This window comes from Babylonia areolata, chromosome 12 (assembly GCF_041734735.1).
Source record: "Babylonia areolata isolate BAREFJ2019XMU chromosome 12, ASM4173473v1, whole genome shotgun sequence".
Lineage (NCBI taxonomy): Eukaryota > Metazoa > Mollusca > Gastropoda > Neogastropoda > Buccinidae > Babylonia > Babylonia areolata.
The window spans coordinates 22,789,013-22,814,266 of NC_134887.1; the positions used below are offsets into that span (position 1 = coordinate 22,789,013).

Below are 25,254 nucleotides of genomic sequence, written 5' to 3' on the forward strand. Positions count from 1 at the left end.
GCCAACAGAATCGCTGCAGCAGAGCAACGCAGACAGGCCAGGAAAAGCAGTGCCAGCAAGTCCCCGACAGCCGCCACTATCTCCTGTCCACACTGCCTCAGAACCTTGGCCTGACCAGTCATCTGCGCACCCACAGAGCCCAACCCACCCACCCCCAGGATGACCAGATGGTCCTCGTCGATCCTGACGGACGAACCACACACTGTAAGATAATTACATTACTTAGTCCTACACTGTAAAATTAACCTAAAGTGTTAAATTTTGATGTTAAATCCAACATTGTAAAATTAGAACACTATTCATCTTTACACTGTACAATCATCATACTACTAAGCCCTATACTGTCAGATTCGAACACTACTTAGGCCTACATTGTCTAATTATAATACTAATCATTCCTACATTGTAAATTTAAAAAAACAAACAACTTGGTTCTACACTGTAAATTTGTCATAATACCTAGTTTTATATTGTAAAATTATCATATTGCTTAGTCCCAAACTGACATCACTACCTAGTCCTACACTGTCAAATTGCTATACCACTAAGTGTCACAATGCAAAATTATTACACATCTTTATCTGCTTAGAAATGTCATTATCAATATCTCAACAACAACAACAACAAAAAAAGAAAAAGAAAAAAAAAAGAAAAAAAGGGAACAAAATATATCTTTTCCTGTTTATGATATTAACCCCTTCACTGCTAGTACATTTTGCTATAGCCTATGCTGAGAAAATTTTCAGAAAAACAAGAAAAACACGCCAATGATTTTAATTTGCTTATATTTCAAAAACTACTGAAGATAAGTGCATAAAAGTATATATCAAATGAAAGAAAAATGAACCAAGATTTTGTTTTTAATACTTACATGTTCAAATAATGAGTCAATCTGACAGAAACATTCCATAAAATGCATTAATACAAAAATTGGGACTGTCATTTCATCATGTAGGTGCTACAATATCAACCAGGTTATGAACCAGTCTTTCTTGTGACTGTTGTGATCAACCACACACACTGTCAAGGCTGAGCAACAGTGTCCAGGTGCATAAGACTCCAACACAGTCCATACAAAGAATGAAAAGGGTGTACTCACCCAGGATCTATCGCCAGTAAAAACGCTGTGTGTGGTACTTGCAGAAACAGTCTTCAAACACAGTGCTGGTTTGCTGGGGCAGTCCGGGCAGTAGAACCTAACATCCTTTCTTTGTCCTTTCTTCCAGCAGACTCTGCACCTCCTTTGTAGCCAGGACTTCTGTGGGGTAGGTGGGATGACATCAATGAAGTGTCAACCACACAAGACAAACAGCGTGGTCGTCTTTAGCAGTGTCTTGGTCTTGGTCACCAAAAATCATGACACTAATTACATCCTTCTGTCAGTACAGGAGTGTACTGCTGTTGCCTGCTTTTTTGTAGAGGATGTGTGCATTCAGCATGGCAATTTGTTGAAAATACACACACAGCTATTTGTACCATTCAGGGTTTTCCTTGTGGCATCGTAAGGCTGTAGCTGTTGGTTATTATGGTGCATGGCACCCATGTTTTTGTTGTAATCCAGAATTGCTGGAGGCTTGTTTACTGCCCTTTGGTCTTGCTGCTGCTGGTCTTCAGCTGTAGGTTTGTGGCAAACTGTCAATTCCAGATGGTCCAGGATGAACATCATGATGATCACCATGCTGCATACATGAAACACATTGCATAAAAGGCTAAGTCTGCTGGGTTTTGGGAGTGGTTTTTTTGTGTGTTTTTTCCCATATAAAAAGATCATGAAATGGCACCATTTTATTTCTGATTGTTTTCAGAAGCTGAAATAGAAACACACTCACACCTACCCCATCCCAAACCCCCCAAACACACACACACACTCAAACTGGTTCATGGTATGCCACACCCCCTTCATTCTCTCTTTCTCATACAAAACAAAATGACAACACACACAAACAAGTGTTGCATTTACAAAGTAATTTAGGCATACAATTCTGTCTATCTTTCTCTGATTTCAGTTTTATAAACATCTCCCCCCCCCCCCACCCCCCTTCCCCCACTCTCTCTCTCTCTCTCTCTCACATACACACACACAAAACAAAAACACTGAACAACAACAAACCAATACACACTCGGAAACGAATACACAGAAAGCTCTTGGTGAGCGACACATGCTGTCATCAATGATGAACCAGCCAGCAATCCACGCCTCCTTGGGCTGTGATGGTCACACACAGTACATATGTGACTCTCACTCTCACACACGGATCAGTGACTGATGACAGCGAACACATTCAAAACACACACAATGCAGTCATGTTCATTGTTACAACAAACAGAAAGCAAATAATAAACAAACCTCGTAAACACACACCTGCATCTTGAATCAGCTGAGCTTGTCTGTCTTCAGTTTCGTCAAGCAACTGCACCTCCCACCCCCCTCCATGTCAAAATCAGCGTCTTCGGCATCAACTTCACGCAGTTCTATCTCATTCATTCCACAATCTTCATCTTTACTGTTTGCATTGCGAAAGATTTCTTTCAATATTAGTGCAAGTGTTGGGGTTTGTCTGCGTTCAGACATGGCTTTGCAAACACAACTTGAGCTTTGTATAAACTTGCAAAACTTCCACCATAAATATGACACTCCCATGAATAATTTTAGCTTATGGAACTCAGGAGATAAAGAGCTCTCAGGGGAGCTAATTTAATGGTTAGCAGACTGCATTTTCTGTAATGCGGGACTTGAAACATAGAACGTTGTAACATGAAATACGGTGCACGTCAATACAGCACTGGTGAGCGACATTTCATGACATACGCCGTACGTCAACAGCGCAGTCAAGAGGTTAAAAAAAAAAAAAAAAAAAAAAATATATATATATATATATATATATATATATATATATATATATATACACACACACACACACACACATCTTTTCAACAAGTAAATCAGTCAATGGAAGAATAAATACAAGAAACAAATAAGTACAAGCAAATGAATGAATGAAGGTTATTTATGCTTTTGTATGACAAAATGATTATCAGTAAAATACAGAACAGGACTGGGTCCATCATGGTCTTCATAAAAGGAGTAACACATTATTCAATGTCCTTCATGAATCTTGATTGCCCTACAGAATATGCATATACACAAATATGGTGGAAAAAGAAGAAATGAAAGAGACACACAGACAAACTGAAAGACGAAATATAAACTGCACTGAAAGTAAAAAGGCACATTCTTAAAGACTGGGCATAATAAGAAAAGATAAAGCTGAGTTAATTAAAATCAACACACAAAAGTTACAGTCAATGTTTACGGATGATACACATGAGCACAACAGGAAGGTTCAATACTTCTATCACTTATATAAGAGAGACTAAAATACTTAAGCACTGTTAAGGCTGGGTGGACAGACTAATGAACAGACAGAAACACAGAAAGAAAGAAAAGCTTGTTAGAAGGGTTTACACTCATGGCCACAACAAAGCCCAAGTCCCATCATTCTAGTTCACTAAAGCTGTCTGACACTTCAGATGATCTGTTTCAACTAAATGTATACTCCCAACAGACAAAACTTGATTTCAATTATGTCAGACCTATGAAGTCAATCCACCAGACTGGTATAACTTGATTATATCACTCAGTCCAATGGGCACACATATGAACAATCATTCTGATTAATTGTCATGAGACTGAACTTTAATTTAGTTTAAAAAAAGAAGAGAAAAAAAGAAGCTATGAATAGCAATGCAGAATTAACACTTTCAATAATACTACCACAGTAGTAACCTACCACAGCCACATCCAGTTAGTTAATTCTCTCTCTTTCTCTCTCTCAAATTCATTCAAACACAAAATGTCAGTCTACCTCAATTATCTCAATAATTAACCAAAGTAAAGTGCTCTAAGTTTGAACAGCAGGAATACAATTTCAACTATGAACACATTCAAAATACTATTTAAAGAAACTAGAGAAAAACTAAGGGTGATTATTTCTGCTTGTACATATTAAGTTTGAACACCTTCCCATGTTATCCAAAAGTAACAACTCCGTACACGATAGAAATAAAACTGTGTTAGTCAGTGGGTGCTCCATATTCCATGTTATAAATAAATCAAATGCAAGCGCACAAGACAATAATGCCATTGTATGAGAAAAATGTCCCCCCCTACAAAAAGTGCACGCAACAACAATGGCTGATAATAACAAAAACCTTGTTATTATTTTTGGGGGGGTAATGTAAATCACATCGTCTAATGCACATTTTGACCAAATGCTCCCCTGCTACAATGTTCATTAACCCAATGTCAGACCGAGTCTCTTTAAACAGTGCTTGTTTTCTGACGCTGACAGAATCACTTTAAGTGGCACCCTTCCTGGATCGGCCCTTACAGTTGTGCTCCATTTTTTGTCATGAGTTGAACATGTTCAACTCTCAAGTGAATTAAGCAAAAGTAGATGACTGTCCAATGAGATATTTGTATTTGTATTTCTTTTTATCACAACAGATTTCTCTGTGTGAAATTTGGGCTGCTCTCCCCAGGGAGAGCGTGTCGCTATACTACAGTGCCACCCCCCATTTTTTTTGTATTTTTCCTGCGTGCAGTTTTTTTTAATATTTATTTTTCCTTTCAAAGTGGATTTTTCTACAGAATTTTGCCACAAACAACCCTTTTGTTGCCGTGGGTTCTTTTACGTGTGCTAAGTGCATGCTGCACACGGGACCTCGGTTTATCATCTCATCCAAATGACTAACGACCAGACCACCACTCAAGGTCTAGTGAAGGGGGAGAAAATATCAGCGGCTGAGCCGTGATTCGAACCAGCGTGCTCAGATTCTCTCCCTTCCTAGGCGGACGCGTTACCTCTAGGCCATCACTCCATACAAGGTGAAGGTCAGAGCATGCCAGTGAATAAGAAAAGTGGCAATGGAAACTATTCTTATTTCATCTTTGTGTGTTTTCACTGTGTTGTATCAGGGATAAAAAGCTTAGTGGAAATTTCCCAACTGAACATACACTACAGTTAACAGTCTACTTCTCATCCTCTGGTAGTGTACCCGCAGCTAATCTTATATCTGGACTATACAAAAAAACAAAACAAAACTATTAAGAGTTCCACACGTGTCTGTATTTTTTCTTGTTTTTGCACCATTAATTTCCATTTTGGGTTATCCTGGAAATAATCAGGTTTCCTTTGTGAAAACAGCACACACTGCAATGAGAAAAGTGAATCAAAGCACACTGTGGCAGATACATAATGCAAGGTTCACAAAGTGAAAAACAGAGAAGAAGAAGAAGAAAAAGAAAGCAAGCTCAATAGAAAGCCAACATCAAAAGCAAAAAATAAACAAACAAATAAATAAAAAGCAAAAACAGAGAAACAAATGTACAAAGAACTGTACTTTAACATCATGTCTATGTTCAAATAACATAAACAAAACATAAACAAAACTCAAAGGATATCAACCAGACAGAGTTTCACCTGACAGATTGATTGATTGATGTGAATACTTATATAGCGCCTATCCTCGGTCAGAGACCAAGCTCTAAGCGCTTTACATACACGGGGACTTTTGCACCACAGGCTGCCTACCTGGGTAGAGCCGACTGACGGCTGCCACTGGGCGCTCATCATTCGTTTCCTGTGTCATTCAATCACATTTCAGACGCACACGCATACACACTCAGACAGACATGTAACATTTTACGTGTATGACCGTTTTTATTTACCCCGCCATGTAGGCAGCCATACTCCGTTTTCGGGGGTGTGCATGCTGGGTATATTCTTGTTTCCATAACCCACCGAACGCTGACATGGATTACAGGATCTTTAACGTGCGTATTTGATCTTCTGAGTGCGCATACACACGAAGGGGGTTCAGGCACTAGCAGGTCTGCACGTATGTTGACCTGGGAGATCGGAAAAATCTCCACCCTTTACCCACCAGGTGCACCGAGATTCGAACCCGGGACCCTCAGATTGAAAGTCCAGCGCTTTAACCACTCGGCTGTACTCAGACCTACACCTATTTGTCTAGTTTCACAAAGTCATTTAAATAGTTTTAGAGAAATGATAAAAATGTGTATTAAAAAAAACTTAAACAATGTGATCTTTTGACAAAAGTTTAGGCCTGAACAGTTGAATAATTTATAGTATAATTTTACATTCAATATCCATTTGTATAAAACATGTCACAATTCGTTAAGTGGGAGGAAAAAGGGCAGAAACTGATGTTCACACTAGTAGAATTTATCTCTCCTATGACCTTGACCCTTTGAGAAGATGACTGCATAGGAAGCCTGAAATTTCAAACATTCATTATGATGCATCTACCTGAACTGATGTTAGCCTAGATCAAACTGACTGATTATTTTCAACAGTCTTCAAATTATTGTCATCTGGTTCAGGAGCTTGTGAAAACTGACTATTTACACACACACAAAAGTGGTGTGGCTTCCCAATTGTAACACCCAAACACACCCATACAACATACCGGTAATTATTTTTGCCTTGTTGATTGACAGGAACAGCTAGCAACTGACTTCATTCCCACAAAAAGTCCACATTCATTCTGTTTAGTTAGTCTACAACAACTGGCTATCAAATGGAACAAAAAGCATCTCATTCATAGTCATTAATCTGTAATATAAGTCATACAGAGGAAAACATAAATCCAATCTGAAGGTTGCAGTGGTTTATGACAAAAAGGAGGAGTTTGTATTATACTCCATGTTTGGTGTTTACATATACTTACCATGTCAAACTGATGCAAACTAGGCCTATGGTTTGCTCTGTTTGGCCAAATTTCGCGCGGCTAACAGTGAAAAGACGCCCCTCTTAGTCTGGCCCGCTCTTAGCCAATCAAACGCCTCTAACAGCTATAAGCGCTGAATCATTCCTTTGGCCAAGGCTCTCCACGCCATCTTGTCATGAAAAGTAATAATTTTTTTTTTTTTTTTAAAAGAGCATCATAGAAACATTCACTAACAATGGGAGTTGAATGAAGTGAATAACACAATAACGTGAATAAACAGTCAGTAGAAGAAAACAAGAGGAGACACATTCCTCAATCTATGGAACCTAACAAAGACTTAAAATTGTGAATTTATGAACCGATCAGTTCAAGTTACACTGATGACAAGGGCTGCAAAATCGATCTTTGTCTCTCTTGTGCGCACATGCAAACACACACACACACACACCCTCTCTCTCTCTCTCTCTCAAACACACACACACACATTCAAACACATTCTCAGTAGCAGTACGCAATATACATGAACACAGTTTAACCTTAAGTTGGGGAATAATGAAAACAAGCCACAGATCAACATGCCATAGTAGCATCCCAGTCCTCTAAATAGGAAGCAGACAGAAAAGCACATCACCTGCTCCTAGCACCTATCTTCAATTTCCCACACCTAAGCCACACAGCAAAGAACACAACACTCCACTTCACAAAAAAAACACAAGAAAACACACCGAAAAAACACACACACAGCACCATCAGAGTAAAAGGGTGGAGAAATACAGACAACAAGAGCACACCACTCTACCACCACCATCAATACAATGGGAGATAACAGCATGAAACAGGTCAGCAAAGAAGCACAGAGGGAGGGGAGAGAACTGAAGATTAGTTGGAGGCATACATACAGGCGTTGGGCCCCTTCAGCCGCCTCACACAGGAAATTCTCGGTGTGTACCTCCAGACTAGAAAAGGAGAAAGGAGACACAGGCACGTGCTGTTAGCAATCGGCAGATTGAGCTCACTGCAGAAAGAACAGTACACTGCCAGCAATGGAACAAAAAAGGTAAGCGCCTGTGACACATTCTCGTCCAGCATCTCCTCCCCTCATGACAGAGGGTCCCAGTCAAGAAGTGCTGCTGTCATGTGCCTATGTCACTGTCATCATGTGACATCACACAAACCACACACTGAAGTTCAACACACATAAAACACACACCACAACACAGAGGCAAAACTGCAATAATAAATTGCTGATTATAGTTCATACAAATATTCATTTCTCTTGAAATACAGTCATCATCAATAGATAAATATTTTTTCTTCTCTTGGCTTTATTTCACTTGAATTACTGTCAACTGAAAACAAATATGAAATAAAACCCCATGCATGATAAGAGGTGGGTACAAACAAAATGAACAAACAATACCTACTTTTCCAATCACCCTTTGCACCAAACGCCTTTCAGCCCATTACAAAAATAAATAAATAAAAACTTCTTTTTTTTTCAAATGAATAAAAAGCAAGCTGAAGTTTGCTATTTCTGAGATACTGTCTACACAAGATGTTCTACATCATCAGTTCCAGATCTTCCAGTGACAAATGAACACATTCCAGACGACATACGTCAGCTATTCCTGAACTCAGTGAATGACACTGATCTCAAAGCAGTGCGGAAAATGACAACTTTAAACGAATCACATATCAACTTCTCATTTCATTTGAATTACATTGTTCTGTTGAATATTCATCAATCACATGTGTCTGAATATTGATATCAGCAATTCAACTTCGCAATTACTGTGACCAGCACATGAAATGCAAATTACTCTCAAAGCTGTGGTACAGAAAATTACCATGAGAGTAGAGAGTGCAGAAAATTAATCACCCCATAAGTATTAGCATGGATTTGGGATAGATGTAAGGTACCCCCCCGCCCCCCTTTTTTTTTTTTTTTAAACAGAAAAGACTTCAGGGCCAAAATCTTTGTTATGTACATTACTTTCAAAGCTAATATATTAAAGAATCTGCTAAAAACAAGAGGCACACAGGAAAAGAAAAACAAAAAAAGAAACAGGTGGAAAGAATGACAAGTAAAAGCCAAGAGAAAAGGAACAGACAGGTTCAAACAAGTAGGAAATACAGACAGACAGGAAGACAGATACAGAAAACACAATCATGTAGCAAAATCACTGCATCCATCTGATAGAAAAAGAAGAGTTCACATTTAAATGCAATGAGGTGATACCACCTCATGCTTTGTAAAAGTGATCTGAAACTGTGACACAGATCTCACTTAGCAAAGAACGAAATCAAAGAACAAAAGGAACCGAAGCTTATGAAGCACAGAAATAAACAGAAAAAAATAAGGGTACAACTCTACGTTTGACAAGTGTTACTATCATGCTTCTTTGTCTCTGCCATTCCCTGAGATGTGCTGCACAAGCTGAAGAAAAGCACAGACCACACTGCTAGAGAATTCTATAACAGTGTAAGCAGTCACCACTATGACAAGGGCCATGACCAGTGTATCAACTGATGCAGACACAGTGTATCAACTGATCCAGGACCATGTGAGAACTGCACAAGTGACGGTGACCACACACCGTGACCATGCTTTGTGTCACACACTCTCATTGGGAACAGATCAAGACTCAGAGAAATCTGATTTCTGTTACCTTAGCAATACACTAGCACTTCAGACAGACATGGAAAATGGTAGGTGAACAAACGAATGTCATGTATTTCAAATAAAATAGATCCCACAAATTAATTGCAAGATAATGACAAAACAAAAATGGGTTGAGCAGACACCTTTCACAGATGATTCAATATTATAAGAAAGAAAAGTACTTTCAAGCAACTGTGTGCAAGGTTGGCCAAGAAATCAGCCCCTTAATGAGTGTGTAGCTGTGCCACAGGCAATAAATCTACTTTGCTTGTCAATAGCATCACCATAACTTTCTATGTGGATGAAATGTAGATGTCAGTTATGTTTAAAGAAGTCATGGTAAGAACCTTTCTTTGGAAATGTTTGAGACTGTACTGTTCATTGAATAATAAACATCTGTTCTGGTGACAGATGAGCCTTTCACAGTCAGAACTTTTTAAGTACTGTGACAAATGTCACCCATACATAGCATACAAAGTCTCCATAACCATAAGAAAAATTCTGTCGAGATGGAATGAGACAAAACGTGTGTACCGTTTTCAAGAAGTACACTCCACCTACCTTGTCCGCTGCAGAACAAACAGCAACATGGCAGTCAGTGAGAACAGCACTGGGGTGATGAGCACACACAGTTAGTACAAGATGGGAAAACAGCCACTTGAGTTTGTTATTAAAAAAATACATCTCTCTCTCTCTCTATATATATATATATAAAAGGAAAAAAAGTGCCACTCCTATTGAAGAACTACCTACTGATCTAAGGGGGGTGGAACTGATGACAGGATCAGCCACAGCATGATGCAGAGGGCAGAAAGATGCAATGGAAGATCATAGGGTGTGGAGTGGGGGGCAAGGTGAGGGGGCAGGTGGAGGGAGGGGTGGGGGTGGGGGCAATACCTGCTACTAGACAAGTAGTCGCCGATCTTCTCCTGGTTGTTCCACAGGAGGCGGTGCAGGGCCAGGACATTGGCATCGTTGATGAAGGACAGGTTATGGTTGCCAGCATCCAGGGTCTCACAGTCTGAGGCAATCTCCGTGAAGAACCTGCAGTGACAAGGTAACACTGGCTGCAATGCATATCACACTGTCTGGCCATTTCTTGTTGACTCCTTTCTCTTAAAAACAGGTTTTCAATTCTTGCTAGTACTTATCAACTCCAGTAGCTCATAGTTATTTTAAGAATTGTTTTCTTATGACTAGCCTGAAGGTGAAGTTCTGTACACCATGCGTCTCAGACAACACAGTAATTGACAGATTGATAGGTCCTGCTTGGAACAACAAGTTCTATATATCCAAAAATATATGAAGATCTTTTGAGAATGCAGCCTCTCACAGTCCACAAACATATCTTTATGATTTACTGCAGTCTAAAATAATTCAGAAACATTTTTCTTCAACACAGTAATGAACTGATCACAATTATATTATAAACCAGTATCTTTTAATATGGACAGTGGACACTGTTGCTGTACAACCCTGTCAGCTGGCTCAAGAGGAAGGGAATGTTAACTATTTCTGTATTCTAACCAACACCTCCAAAACAACACCATGCAACAAAACACAAAGCAACTTTTCAGGTCAAATTCATTTCAAGCCATCATCTCTCTCCTCCCCTTCTCTCTCAAAGCACAGGCTCAAGCATCTGGCACTGACCTACGACCGTTCTCAAAGTTGGCTTTGAGGAAGTCATTGAAGGCCATCATGTGCATCTCCTTGGTGAAGAGCAGATGGTTGGCGATGTTCTGCATGATTTTGCACATCAGCGTCAGGCCGCGCTTCATGCGTGGGGTTGGTTCCTTCTCCACAATGCCCGACTCATATGGAGACACTGAGCACAGCACACAGATACAGGCCAGTCACACACAGCCACATGTGTACCCACGCACACATGTGTGCATGAACCCACATACAGGTATGTCAACATGCACAAAAAATTGATTCACAGGAAAAGGCACATACACACACGCATACACATACACACAAATGTTTTAATTTACGTAAATCAAGGGTGAAATGCATTAAAAACAAAATTTCAAAAGACTCAATAAAATACATTAAAATAATGAAAAATAATGTGATTTCTCCATTTGTCTAGCTGAATTACTCTCCATGCCATCTAATATTTAGTTTGAAAACTAGTCTAATCTGCAGAGATGTAAACTAAAAAAATTGTTTGAATAAACATCTCTATGTATTGCACATGAACAGTTGTTGAATTGTTCTACATTAAACTGAAAGAAATACATGACACATGTTTTTCATGTTTTCTACATTTCTACACAGGATAAAACCTTCCCAAAAAATGTATATATTTTAAAGTTTGGTTTTTGATACTCAGTGAACTAAACCTCAGAAAATCAAACTCACCCAAATAACCAATGAAACATTTTCTTTAACATTTTCTTTGACAATCTTGAAAGCTGTCAACTCAGAGTAAACTTTACATTAGCAAACATCATAAAAAAAACAAAATCAACAGAATAACCATAATGATTCCCAAATACAACTTGGTATCTCATTTACAAAAAAAAAGAGGTCATTAGTTGTAAGAAGAGAGACTATGACAGTATTAAGGACTGGCTATACAGACAGACACAGCAGACAGCAGGGCAGACAATGCAGTGTCATTGCTCCAGTGTGGTGTTAGCAGAACAAAGGATAACAAACAGAAATCACACCTCAGTCGTGCACATTAATGAAAGCATACAATGAAAAAGCACTTGCTGCTGACAACTTTCTGCTTTGTACTTGAGCAATCAACATATATGCCACATTGTATCAACCAGCAATATCCACAGAGACACTATGTTCCCGTGTCTGATCTGAATATTAGGCACATCACTATGTAGCAGTGTAACATACTTTAACATTGTGTGTCAACTAGCATGTCTGATCTGAGCACTATATGCACATCATTCTGTAACCTTATGTGTCAACTAGCATGCTTCCATGCTTAGCAAAAGAAGTTCCTGTTTGAACAAAAAATGATAACAATGACTGCTCTTGTTGTTTTGTCAGAATATCAGATCAAAGTGCCAAGTTTAGAGAATACAAAAAATATAAATATAACAGTAAATGCAGTTTGCATATAATTAGGCTTCATTTTTTAATTCTTTTGTGCCCATCCCAGAGGTGCAATATTGTTTTAAACAAGATGACTGGAAAGAACTGAATTTTTCCTATTTTTATACCTAATTTGGTGTCAACTGACAAAGTATTTGCAGAGAAAATGTCAATGTTAAAGTTTACCACACACACACACACACACAGACAATCGAACACCAAACACCGGGCTAAAACATAGACTCACTTTGTTTACACAAGTGAGTCAAAGAGCACCAGTAACATGAAAGGAAATAGTTGGGTGTTGGAATATGAAGCATGGTAAATGAATGTTAGAACAAACTGTGAATAACCCAAAAGGGTTATGTAGTTTCTTCCAAATCCAGTCAGTTTCTGTCAGAGTATCATGTCACTGTCACTCTGTCACTCCAGCTGGCAACAGGTGACTCCTGCAGTGGGTTGGAGAACTGGTGTGACACTTCACAGGGGACTACTACTTACTTCCTGTTGGTCAAGGCCAGACATAACTGATTTTTTCTTTTTTCCTACTTTTTTTCTTCTATCTCTTTTGGTCATTCAAGTCAACCTGATGGGGTGAGTGTGTCTAAGACAAACGGACAGACAGACAGACAGACAGATAGACAGAGAGAGAGAGAGAGAGAGAGAGAGAGAGAGAGAGAGATTGATTTTCTCAAGATTCAACTTCTGAGATCTGTTACTCCCATTAGATATAAAATATGTTTACAGTGATGTGACTATCTCATAATGTTGTACATGTAAGTATTTAAGTGTCCACAAAAAAACAACAAAATAATTTTTAAAAAAGTATCAAACTTTTTAAACAAAATCTCAAATGCAGCCATAAAAAATATAATTAAAAAAATAAGATAATCAATTCTCATGTCAAAGATGACAGAAGTTATCACTGAAACTGACAATAATGGAAAAAAATTGTGCACAATGAAAGAGAGAAAAAGAGGGAAATAAAAAAGATGTTTCTAAATGCTTTAATTAATAAGAACAGACACACAATGAAAATGTGTTTATTCACTAACTTTTGCTTGAACTGCAATTTATTTAAAACAAAGTCATAAAGAACAAAAGTGCAGTCCAATAATCATTAGAATTCACTCTGACCTATTATGTGACACATAAATCATGAGGGAAAAAAAGATAAAAAGGAAAATGCTTTCTAATACAAACATAAGAAAAGTCAACATCAACATTCTACTGACATATGTAAATTAGTGATACATTCTGCAATAAAGAAAGACAAAACATTCATTGTATCTTCATCTCATAAGTCAAGACAGAAACTAAAACCAGAATTTTCTTGATTCTGTTCGCATGTTTGTTAAATGAAAGGACTAAAAAAAAAAAAATAAAAAAAAATTTTAAAATTTTTTTTAAAAACCACACAAACTAGGAGAGTAAACATCAACTTTATAACCTCCTCCAAATGTTTCTAGTTTCTATCTTGACAAAACAAAGCCAACACTCTGATACAGGACAAGATACTGCCACCAATTCAGTACACTCCCCTGGCATGCAGAAATAACCACCACAAGAAAAAATGTCTTCTGAAAGGGAAAAAAACGAGAAATGATTAATGACATAAGCAAGGTCTATACATCCCAAAATCGCATGCATAAAATAGCACCAGCCACAATGATCAAATAAGGGGTTAAAACCAGGCTGACCACTGAGCAAGACAACACACAGTTTTCTCTTGTCACAAGATGTTCTTTCAACACATCCTGATCTTCATGACTTTTTTCATTTCAACTTCGCTCTCTCCTCCCCAACTCCCCGAAACTAAACTGACCTCAAGCTTTTTTTTTTTTTTTCTGAAAAATAGTTTTGTTCTAAATTTTCTTTCTTAAAAACAGAGAATTCTCAAATGGAAAATATGTACATGTAAATAAACAAAAGCAAAGAAAAAAAAAGAAAGGTAAACCCTATTTAAATAAAGAAAAGAAAAGTCACAACAGTTTTATCTAAATAGAAAAGTCCACATAGAATGTGTGAACATTTGATACAGTCATGCAAACACTCCAGATCTGGCCTAAACTGTGAACCAACCTTGTGAAAATGTGTGCATAAAAAGGAACCAAAAGTGGCTAGGTGAATAAATGAGGGATTATATTCAGGTCACAGACAAAACCATTTTTGAAAGACATTTTGTAAAAACTGAGACTTTTCCCACGCTTGAACAAGTTGAAGGCAGAATGTCAGTCAGCAAAGAGTAAGTTTTGTAGACATATCAACGCTAATGCTTTTTATGTCAGTAAATGTGAAATTAAAAAAAAAGAAAAAGAAAAAAAAAGAACTCTATTCGTTTCAGTCAAGGGGTGGATCACAATGAAGAAAAGGATGCAGGAGAATTCTCAATAACTGGAACAACAGCTAAACATGTACTCCACACAGAGACACACACACACAACTACACACAAACACAAAATGTCAAGTCAGTTCCAAAGTTCCAGAACTAGCCACGTACACACATGCGCTCAGTTGCATGAATTTTTTTTTTTTTTTTTTTTTTTTTTTAAATAGCAAAAATCTCAAACATCAGATCCCTTTCAACCTTGGAATTTTTCCACACAATCACATGCACCCAATTAACAGTCTAAGAGACAGAAATAAAGCAGCAGATTTTCCTTTCACTAACATCCTGTTTCTTTGCAGAAAAGTAATTCTGGTTAATTAACAGTTATTCTTCAGAAAGCAGTAAAACTAAAAAAGAATTTGTTAAACAAAATGTGTGTGTGTGTGTGTGTGTGTGTGTGTGTGACACACACACACACACACAGACAGAGACAGAGAGTGTTGGAGAATTCTCTTCCACTGTGAAACCACAATATCTAGCAATAATATGTGTGGGAGAATTCTCTTCCACTGTGAAACCATAATATCTGACAATAATATGTGGGAGAATTCTCTTCCACTGTGACAGCAGTATCAAGCCTGATAAACTGTTACTGTCATGCTCACCACACAGTTCAAGATAAGGAACTGAAGACTCACAGAACACCCAATGGAGAACTGAACCATCATTGCCACCTTTCCTCTTTGTGCATACCTGATCAGAAACCTTTTTTGACAACTTGCTTCTCAAGTAGGCACCAAGTCCAAGCCAAACTGGACTTGTAGCACCAATCAAGTTTGAAGTGTTAACTGAAGTAACCAAAACACCAGACTGTCCACCACCTCACCCCTTCCTTTTCCCCCTCCCTGTCACATGACACTTGAACAAGCATACTTCACTGCATGCAAGCACACAAGAATATGAGTACTGCATGCATGCACACACACACACACACACACACGTACGTACAGACTACAAGGGCTTTGAAATGATCTCTTACCACAACAGTGAAAAATAAGCCTTCACATTAATCAGGTCTCTAAATTACCACCAGTGACCACTTGAATATGCAACTGAGCACAGAATATTTTAGTCCCGAAACAAAGCAAATTATTTTTGTTGAAGAAGAAAGAATAAAAATATATAAAAAAACAGAAAGGAAAAAAAAAAGAAGAAAACCCCACAACATACACACACCAAACAGGGAAGAGAAAAAAGGCAAAGAGGGGTTGTAAAACCTAACCACCCTTATTATACCTATGGCAGGGTTGATGAAGCGTAAGAATATCACGGTCCCGATCACAGTCCACACAGCCTCTGCACTACTTTGCTGGAAGCGCTGCGTCACCACCTGGTAAAGGCAGTGACACATACTGCGCAGCTTGGGGGGGAACCTGCCCAGATGGCAACACACATTACACCTGGCCGCTCTCTTTCTGCACACCTGGCACTGTCATCATCCTGCCTGTCACCTCCCTCCTTTCATTCCTTGCACCTCCCTCAACACTGGGAAGAACACCAGGGACTAACTGGTTTTCATTATGACCTCTTTCTTCTACAATAAGTTGTTCTATAAACCAGCTTCCATATCCAGTATCAATGCTGCTGTCTTTTCCGTAGCATGGCAAGTTATTCAAAAATTCCCCAGAGTAATCTGATTTTTGCTTCAAAATGTCTCAACCTGTCTAAAACTTTTTTTCTAGTGAATGTTTCCTCAACTAACATATTTGTCTCCCTACCACACATCCCTGCATTTTCACAAAAATCAATGACACCTCCCTTTTTTCATTTTTTCAAATTAAAAAAACAAAAAACAAAAAAACAACAACAGAAAATGCATTGTCCTTGTGATTATTTTACTTCATACTGTACTCTTTTTTCTTTTTTTTTTTTCCTGTGGCAGGATTCAGTCTTCAACGGTACATCTTAATTTCCATTTCATTATCAAATTCAGTGCCAGGCAGAACCGATCATCGATGTTAACTGAGTGACTGACTGCCACACCTTCCTGATACAAAGAGTCCCCAACAAGTCATGTAAATACTACAATGTTTTCTATCCCATTTTGTACAGCTTGGGAATGAAAGGAGGTTTCAGTTGATGACAGGACAGCAGCACTGAAAGCATGGTCAGTGGTGAGACATGACGCTGTTGATGTTGATGACAGGACAGCAGCACTGAAAGCATGGTCAGTGGTGAGACATGACGCTGTTGATGTTGACAGGACAGCCGTACTAAAAGAATGGTCAGTGGTGAGACATGATGCTGTTGATGTTGATGACAGGACAGCAGTACTGAAAGAATGGTCAGTGGTGAGACATGATGCTGTTGATGTTGATGACAGGACAGCAGCACTGAAAGCATGGTCAGTGGTGAGACATGACGCTGTTGATGTTGATGACAGGACAGCAGCACTGAAAGCATGGTCAGTGGTGAGACATGACGCTGTTGATGTTGATGACAGGACAGCAGCACTAAAAGAATGGTCAGTGGTGAGACATGATGCTGTTGATGTTGATGACAGGACAGCAGCATTGAAAGCATGGTCAGTGGTGAGACATGACGCTGTTGATGTTGATGACAGGACAGCAGCATTGAAAGCATGGTCAGTGGTGAGACATGACGCTGTTGATGTTGATGACAGGACAGCAGCATTGAAAGCATGGTCAGTGGTGAGACATGACGCTGTGCTGGAACCTGGGCAGGGAGAAACACCACAGCGACTCAGCCAGGCTGGTCACAGCATCACACACCACACCGCACCCTTCAGCCCGTGCTGCACTTTCATGTCTCATGTCCATCTGTCCCATCACTTCTACTGTCTGAAGCTGTTCTGTCCCTCCACACTGTTTGTCAAGTCAGGGTTACTGTGATCTGTTGAAGGTACAGGACTGCCTGGTCCACCTGATGACAACAGGAATGTGTGTTCTGCTGCAGCCTGCCTTCCTCCCTTCTTCACAAACCAGATAAACACTCACTCTCTTCACATCTTTCCTCATTCTGACAGCCCTGTCACCACTTCTGTTTGGAAATGACTGCAGTCAATGACATTAGCACTTCAAAATTCATAACCTATCAGTATCATATCCTTAAAGAAAGCAAAGTCAGAGATGCCTCTGTGAGCCAGTTCAGCAGTGTTGTGTTCAGGGGGCATCAGTAAAGTTTTGTGTATCTTAAACCTGACAACAAATTCCATATCTTGGTGACTTTGACCCTGCTGATCCACCAGTTCCACACAACGGATCTCCCATGACAATTCCAATCATGTATTCTGAACTTTAAAAATAAATTCTTTGTGAAGACAGTACTGCAGGAAAGATTCTTCACAGATCCTCATTATCGTATGTGATCACAGGAAATTGTTTACACAGATCCTCATTATGTGATCACAGGAAATTGTTTACACTGTCTTGCACATGAAATGTCTGATTTTTTCCTGAACAGTTTTTATTTAACCTTCCCTTCCAGTGTTGCTCCCAGCTGAAAAGTAGTACAGCACCTGACTACAAATATCACATACAGAGTCTGAGATGGTGGAATGCTAGGTATGCTGTGTAACCTGAGAAATGTAACAGCTACAGCAAGACGTCTTAATACATGAAATAACTGAAAACACTTGATTTCAAATGGAAACAATATCAACACTCTAATCAATACTGTGATTGCCTTCAGCATTGTCTAGGACACCTGCATGAAATCAAAGAGAATGTACTCAACTGTCTGTACCAAAACAAACATGATCAATGTCACTGAGGAAGAAGCGTGTCCAATTTGTGGTGATCACTTCAGTTACTGTGGATCAAAAACATGTGCCCAATATGTCATGATCATACCAGCCACACGATAACCCTACACATGCACACACAGATCTGCAATAAATCAGCAGTCTTGCACTGTGAATCTGAAAAAAAGTCACTCCAATGTGCATGGTAGATAATAAGACAGTCAAGAGAAGACAGTGTACCCCTAGAGTGAATCAAACAGGACCTACAGTGACAGCAGTGTGGTTGTGGGCCGCCAGATGAAGCTCTTTTCTGCTTTTATAACACACAACTTATCTTCTACAACTGGTGCCTGAGGTGTACATTCCTCACACCATGTTCTTTTCTACACCATGCACTGTGTCAGTGGTCTGAAAATCATGAAAGGTTTCTGTCTTTATATATGGTGTAAATGAAACAAACCTCCTACAACTTTCAAGGAATCGGTTTCATAAACATCAAAAAACACACAAACTAGTAATAGAACAGAGTCAAATATAATGAAGACAAGACAGAGGCAGGCATGTGGACAAAGTGGGTGATGACATGGCAGTGACATCAAACGATTTCAGGAGGACTATAACCTGCCCTCCTCCCTGTTCTTCACTGGCCACAGACACACCCACACTCAATACAGCTGTCAACACTTTTACAAATCATATAGCATGTAAGCATAATGCAGCCATGAACAATATTTTTTGTGAAAACAAAAAAACAACAACAACAAATAAACAGGTTAAACAAATTAACTACAGTGCACGAGCAAATAGTAATAACAAAAACTGAATGGATACAGAAAGCACTATTCTTTCACATCCACATTTCAGTTTTCCAAAGAAAGAGAAGCATGCATAAACAAAAAAGTGCAAATATTTTCTCTGAGCATCATTTGTAACTGTGTTTTGACATTGATTACTGGATTAGCCACAGTAATGAAACAAAACACATTTATCTTTATGAGGCCAAACAAGCAGATGATGCATTAACAGATTCTCAAAAAAGATACTCTCACACAAGCAATGAAAAATACAGAGTTATACCTGAACATGGGTTTTTAGTCATGTAACTATAATGGGCAGCAAAGCAATGGCAGTGAAGCAGTGAGAAAAGAACAAAAGTCAGCAAATTGTTGCCCTGAAAGCAGCTATGTGTAAACTACCCCCTCCCAGAATAATGCACCTAGCACTTACTGTAACTTCTGAGGATCAATGAAATACAAGGGCAGAAAGTGTTTACAAGAATAACTACCATCATTTCTTGCCAGGGTGTGAGTGGGAAGACAGTGGATGGGAAACAGCTTTCAAACAAATGGGGTAAAGGAAACATTAGTTCAGACAGTTTTAAACTTTAAAAAATGCATATAAAAAAGTACTGAAAACTGACAGATTTATGGTACAGCTTTTTCTTAATCAGCAATACTTGGACAGAATGTGGGGTTGTCAATTCCAATCACCATCTTTGTTTTTTCTCTGAGGGAGGCAAGAACAAGATGGGGAAAGATTACCAAAAATAAGTTAGAATACTGGTATATGAAGACAAACACTGACGAAATGAAATGGATTTTTTTTTCAAAAGCCTTTTATATACTTTCAAAACAAAGCTGATTAGCTGAACCACACAGTGTTATGGCTGATGGGCACATATGGCATTTCAAACAGTTTACAAGTTGAAATCATCAATGTTTCTGAACAATGAGCTGTAAAAAAGAGATGAAGAGCCAATGAGAGCAATGGACAACCCCAGCACTGTTAGCAGCAGCCAGAAAGACAGCAATGAAATGAAGGCAATGATACAAGGCACAGGGACAAGTGGCCAAAGGTGCTGGGGGCAGCTGGGGGGGTTACCTAACGCTGGGTTGTAAAAACGTAGGAAAATGACGGTGCCAGTGGCAGTGATGCTGTCCCCAGGGAAACGCTCACTGACCACCTGGTCCAGACAATGGCACATGGTCTGCAGCTTGTGGGGGAACCTGCGCTCACCGCCAAACACTTCCCTTCAGTCCCCCTTCCCTCAACATAGTGCACACTTCACACAGAAAGAGAGCAAGGTGGGGGGGGGGGGAGGGGGGGGGGAGGGAGGAAAGGGGGATTGGGCACCCAGGCAGGGACCAGAGGCAGAAGCTCAAAATAATAGACACTATGACAGCTGTACAACAAGACCACCTCTGCCTATGATAGTGGTGACAACAGATTAGAAAAGTGATTAGAATCTCCCACTGGCACAACTCAACAAAGAAATGACAAGCACGCCACATACAGGATTTCACACAGCACCAGCCAAGAAAAATAACAAAGGACAACATAAAGACAAGAGGCTAAGCCTTCACGGCTCACATGTGCTTCTGTATATTTAAAAACTACAATAAGGAGACTGAAAATGTGGGTGGCATGGAGGTGGGGGTGGCATATGGATACTTTATGTACAGATCAATTGATCAAAATTATACTGTTGCTCACTCACTATCTGACATAAGTATCTGTTGATTCAAAAGTTGTGAGCTGGAAATTAAACTTTCCATTTTGCCAAAGCAGCCCATATCAACTGGCATTTCACTGTTTTAAGATCATAATACAGATCTATCAAAGTTTTAAAACTTTCCTATTCTTCATCTCTGTTTTCTGGCTTCAACAGATGTAACAAAACTTTAAACAGAATTCTGGTGTAATGTGTGTACACTCTCCACAAGTTCAGTTCTTTTGTAAAAATCATGATCAACAGATTGGACTTGTATTCTCCCACATAATACAGATCTAGATCAAAGTTTCAAACCTCCACTGCCTTCATCATGGCTTTCTGATAAATTGTAAAAAAACAACCCCCCCCCCCCACCCCCCAAAAAAAACACCTCCACAAAAAAACAATTTTCTGTAATCTCCAACTTTGGGGTTATTCTCTTTTGTATTGACGACTGAATTTCTGGAATTAGACTATGTGTAAATTGTATGAGTTGATCTAAATCACATTTTTGTGCTCACCATCAAAAAATCTAATTTTTGTATATATATTCTGAAACAATATGCTGGTTTGTGCTAGACAGTGCTGCTAATGTGCAAGTGCAGCCTAAATCAGTATGGCTGTGAATCAAATCTCCTTGGATCGAAAGCAGCAGGCACAGTTTCAAAGGATTTGTAAATGATGGATATGTGTGGAATGTGACATTCTCAATTAATGTTTTGGATGAGTGATATCTCTTTATAAGAAAATACTTCATATATCAAGACTATTTATAAGAAATTACTTCATATATCTAATGTCCAATTACCAGCACAATTTGCTGCTCCTGGCAGATGTACCCATCAATGTAACTTCCAAACTGAACAAAAGTTTATATTCTAAATAAAAATGATAAAATAACTGCTGTGAATCAATGTGTCATTATGCCAGATAAAAGTTTTGTCCAAAAATGTAACAATAGCATGACTAACATTTTGGTGCCCTTCCCTGAAGTGTGTTGGACTGTAAGGATAGGACTGATTTTTGTTCCCCTATTTCTAAGTCAACTTTTGTGTTGACAGATAAAGTACTTTAAGAGGTACACGGACTTTTCGACGGCGGACGTTTTGCCGACAGTCGTTTCGGAGCCGGACGTTTTGCCAACCGGAACTTTAGCCGACGGACCTTTACCCGACGGACGTTTCGTCGACGAACATTTCGGCGCGGGACGTTTAGCCGACACATATACCTACGTCAAGTGTGCGTCAAGTGTGCGCCCCTTTACAAAATTCTGAGCTCACACATTTCTCTCGCCATTTCTCTGTATCAATGGATCAGTGAACTCTCTCTCACTTTCCCTCCTCATGTGAACCGTTCAAACCGTGTAACAATCCCAGTATTTCTGTTTGCCAGTTCTCACGTTCACCTTCCACCTCGACAGTATTTCTGTTTGTCATCTGTCTCACGTTCCCTCGAGATAGTGCTTCCTTCATTCATGTGCAAGATTCTGAGAAGTAAGTAAACGTTGAGAGAGAGAGAGAGGGAGAGAGAGAGAGACCAGATTGGATCTGTAATTAAAAGGGCAGTTTTGACTGGAGCATATTTAGTAACATCACGTTAAACTTTGGAACTTATCTAGTGCATCTGGTGCATTTCAGATGGAATTCACTTTCACAAAGAGGAATAAGCGAAAGCTGTTGCACGAAGGCTACGCCTATGTCATGGACCGCACCAAAGCCGACAACGTCACAATTTTCTGGCAATGCGAGAAACGAGGAGAGTGCAAAGGAAGGTTAAAGACAGTAAACGACGTTCTGGAAGGCCGTCCATCCACCCATTCCCATCCGCCAAGTGCAGCCCGTTGCCTGGCTTTGAAAGCGGTTGGTGATATAAAACAGCGCGCAGAGCAGTCTGAAGAAGCCACAAGTTCGATAATCAACAACTGCACAGCAGAATTTCCGCTCGCCGCCGCAGGTTCTCTTCCAAAAAAGGAGACTTTGGCAAGGATGATCCGAAGAAAACGGAAAGCTCCAGATAGCGACATCATCAGCGAGGAGCTGAAGCTTACAACGAGAGGAGAACAATTTTTAGCGTTTCAGACGGACGATATCGTTATTCTAACCACTCCATCCAATCTTGACGTTTTAGCACGTAACGCCCACTGGTTTTGTGATGGAACATTTGACAGCGCTCCGTTAGCAACACAACTTTACACCATCCATGTTCTTGTTGAGGATACTCACACTCTGCCTCTTGTTTACTGTGTGACACAAAACAAAAACAGGGCCACGTATGACGCGATCTTTACTTACCTGAACGGCCAGAGAGATCTCAACCCAGAGACCATCACAATAGATTTTGAACGAGCCGCATTAAACAGCATCAGTGAACACTTCCCAACCACAGCCGTGCACGGGTGCTTTTTTCACTTTGGCCAATGTCTTTGGAGAAACCTCCAGTCGCTTGGACTACAAGATTGGTACTTGGAGCCAGAGAACTCTCTTCTCGTCAAGACCATTCAGGCCTTGGCTTTCGTGCCTCCTGACGACGTCATCGAGGCGTTTCAACAGCTCATGGATTCGCTGGATGCCGACACTGACGAGACGCTTTCAGACTTCCTCGCCTACTTTGAAAGTACATGGCTGGGCATTGTGCAGCGAGGACGCCGTCGACGCCCGAAATTCGACGTCGCCATGTGGAACGTCTACAATCGTGTGGGAGACAACCTGCCCAGGACTAATAACTCGGTCGAAGGCTGGCACCGTGCCTTTGATCAGCGAATGTCTGTCACGCACCCAACACTTGGCAGGCTTGTCAGCAAGTTACGCAAGGAGCAGGCAAGCACCGAGCTTATGATAGAACAGCGTGCCATGGGCGTCAGGATGCGAAAAAACAAGCAGTACGAAGTAGTCAACACACGACTGCAAGCGCTTGTTGCAAGGTACGCACAGGATGATGTTTTAGTATTTCTCAAAGCTGTTGCGCATAATCTGTGACACAATCAAAGTGAACAGAAGTGTTGTATATACTTTTATATTTTTATATGTTTTATACTTTTAGACAATGCGTCGAAAAGTCTGTCTGCGAAACGTCCGGTCGACGAAACATCCGTCGGCGAAACATCCGTTGGCTAAACGTCCGGTCGGCAAAACGTCCAACTCCGAAACGTCCGGCGGCGAAACGTCCATCGGCGGAACGTCCGCACATGCTTTAAGAGAAAATGAATTTGTTAAACTTTACAATGGACACACAATGTACATACACAAACGCACATACAACAGAAACACAGGGTTATTACATGGACACATATTGTGTGTTTACAAACATGTGAGCCAAAACCAAGAAAAAATTTAAACTTGGGCACAAAGTGGACAGCAACAAAGACACAGGAAAACAAACATAAATAGGTTAGGTAGGCCTAACTGCGAACGATCTAGTTAAAGCCACTAGTGTATTACACAGATAACAGGTTGTACGACTGTCAAATGTAGCTCTAATGTTTTTGAAGGCTTTCTCTGATTAGTTGCACCAGGAAAAGTTTGTCAACTCCTCCTTTTCAACGTTTTTTCAATGGTTGAACAAGCAGGGGTGCCTGAGGGTAAATTCGAACAGGCAAGTCTAACTGCAAACTGTTGCATTGTTGGTTTTGATCACACATGCACACACACACATTTAAACACACACATCCCACACCACACACAAATGCACCCTTTTAAGAGCGCTCAGTAGCTGTGCAGCATCATTTGGAAATTGAGTCATGTCAAAATATGGTATGGTCTAATTGCAAACGACACTTTTGGAGATTCCTGTCAAAACTGACCTTCTGTCACCAACATGCTTTCTTAAATTCTCCACGCACTGGAAATGCACAATTCATTCAACATATCCAATCAAATCAGCTGTTTTAATCTGTATAAAAGTTCAAGTCTTACTACTTGCTTCCTTTGATTTTAGAATTTCTGGAGCATGTCTGTGAACTCGGTTGGCAGTGGTGTGCATTGAGAAGAAAGAGCGTGGAAATAGAAATAGCCGATGTTCGACTGGTTCTTGGAAATGGATATTCATTAATGTATCAGAAAGAGGTCGAAGCAGACATTCAATTATAAAATGTGTGTGGTGAGAACCCTTCAGAATTGGGCGGTATACGAACCGTTCTCAAAAACATGCTGTTCGCAACTAGGCCTACCTACCTGGTCATTCTGCCCATGCTG

At 39.7% G+C, this 25,254-nt stretch overlaps 1 protein-coding gene across 12 annotated transcripts in view; it reads right to left on the reverse strand.

Annotated features, from left to right (window-relative positions):
- Positions 1-25,254, reverse strand: part of LOC143288455 (neurofibromin-like) — a 278,699-nt gene that overhangs the window by 103,118 nt on the left and 150,327 nt on the right. For 8 of the 12 annotated variants that reach the window (XM_076596958.1, XM_076596964.1, XM_076596963.1 and 5 more), the window contains 4 exons: positions 16,107-16,243; positions 11,072-11,246; positions 10,316-10,462; positions 7,656-7,712 (listed from right to left, as the gene is read on the reverse strand). In XM_076596958.1, the coding sequence (XP_076453073.1) occupies positions 7,656-7,712; positions 10,316-10,462; positions 11,072-11,246; positions 16,107-16,243 (516 nt within the window). Of the gene's footprint in view, positions 1-7,655; positions 7,713-10,315; positions 10,463-11,071; positions 11,247-16,106; positions 16,244-20,454; positions 20,580-25,254 lie in introns of all 12 variants that reach the window. The other 4 variants (XM_076596968.1, XM_076596966.1, XM_076596965.1 and 1 more) reach the window with 2 other exon arrangements.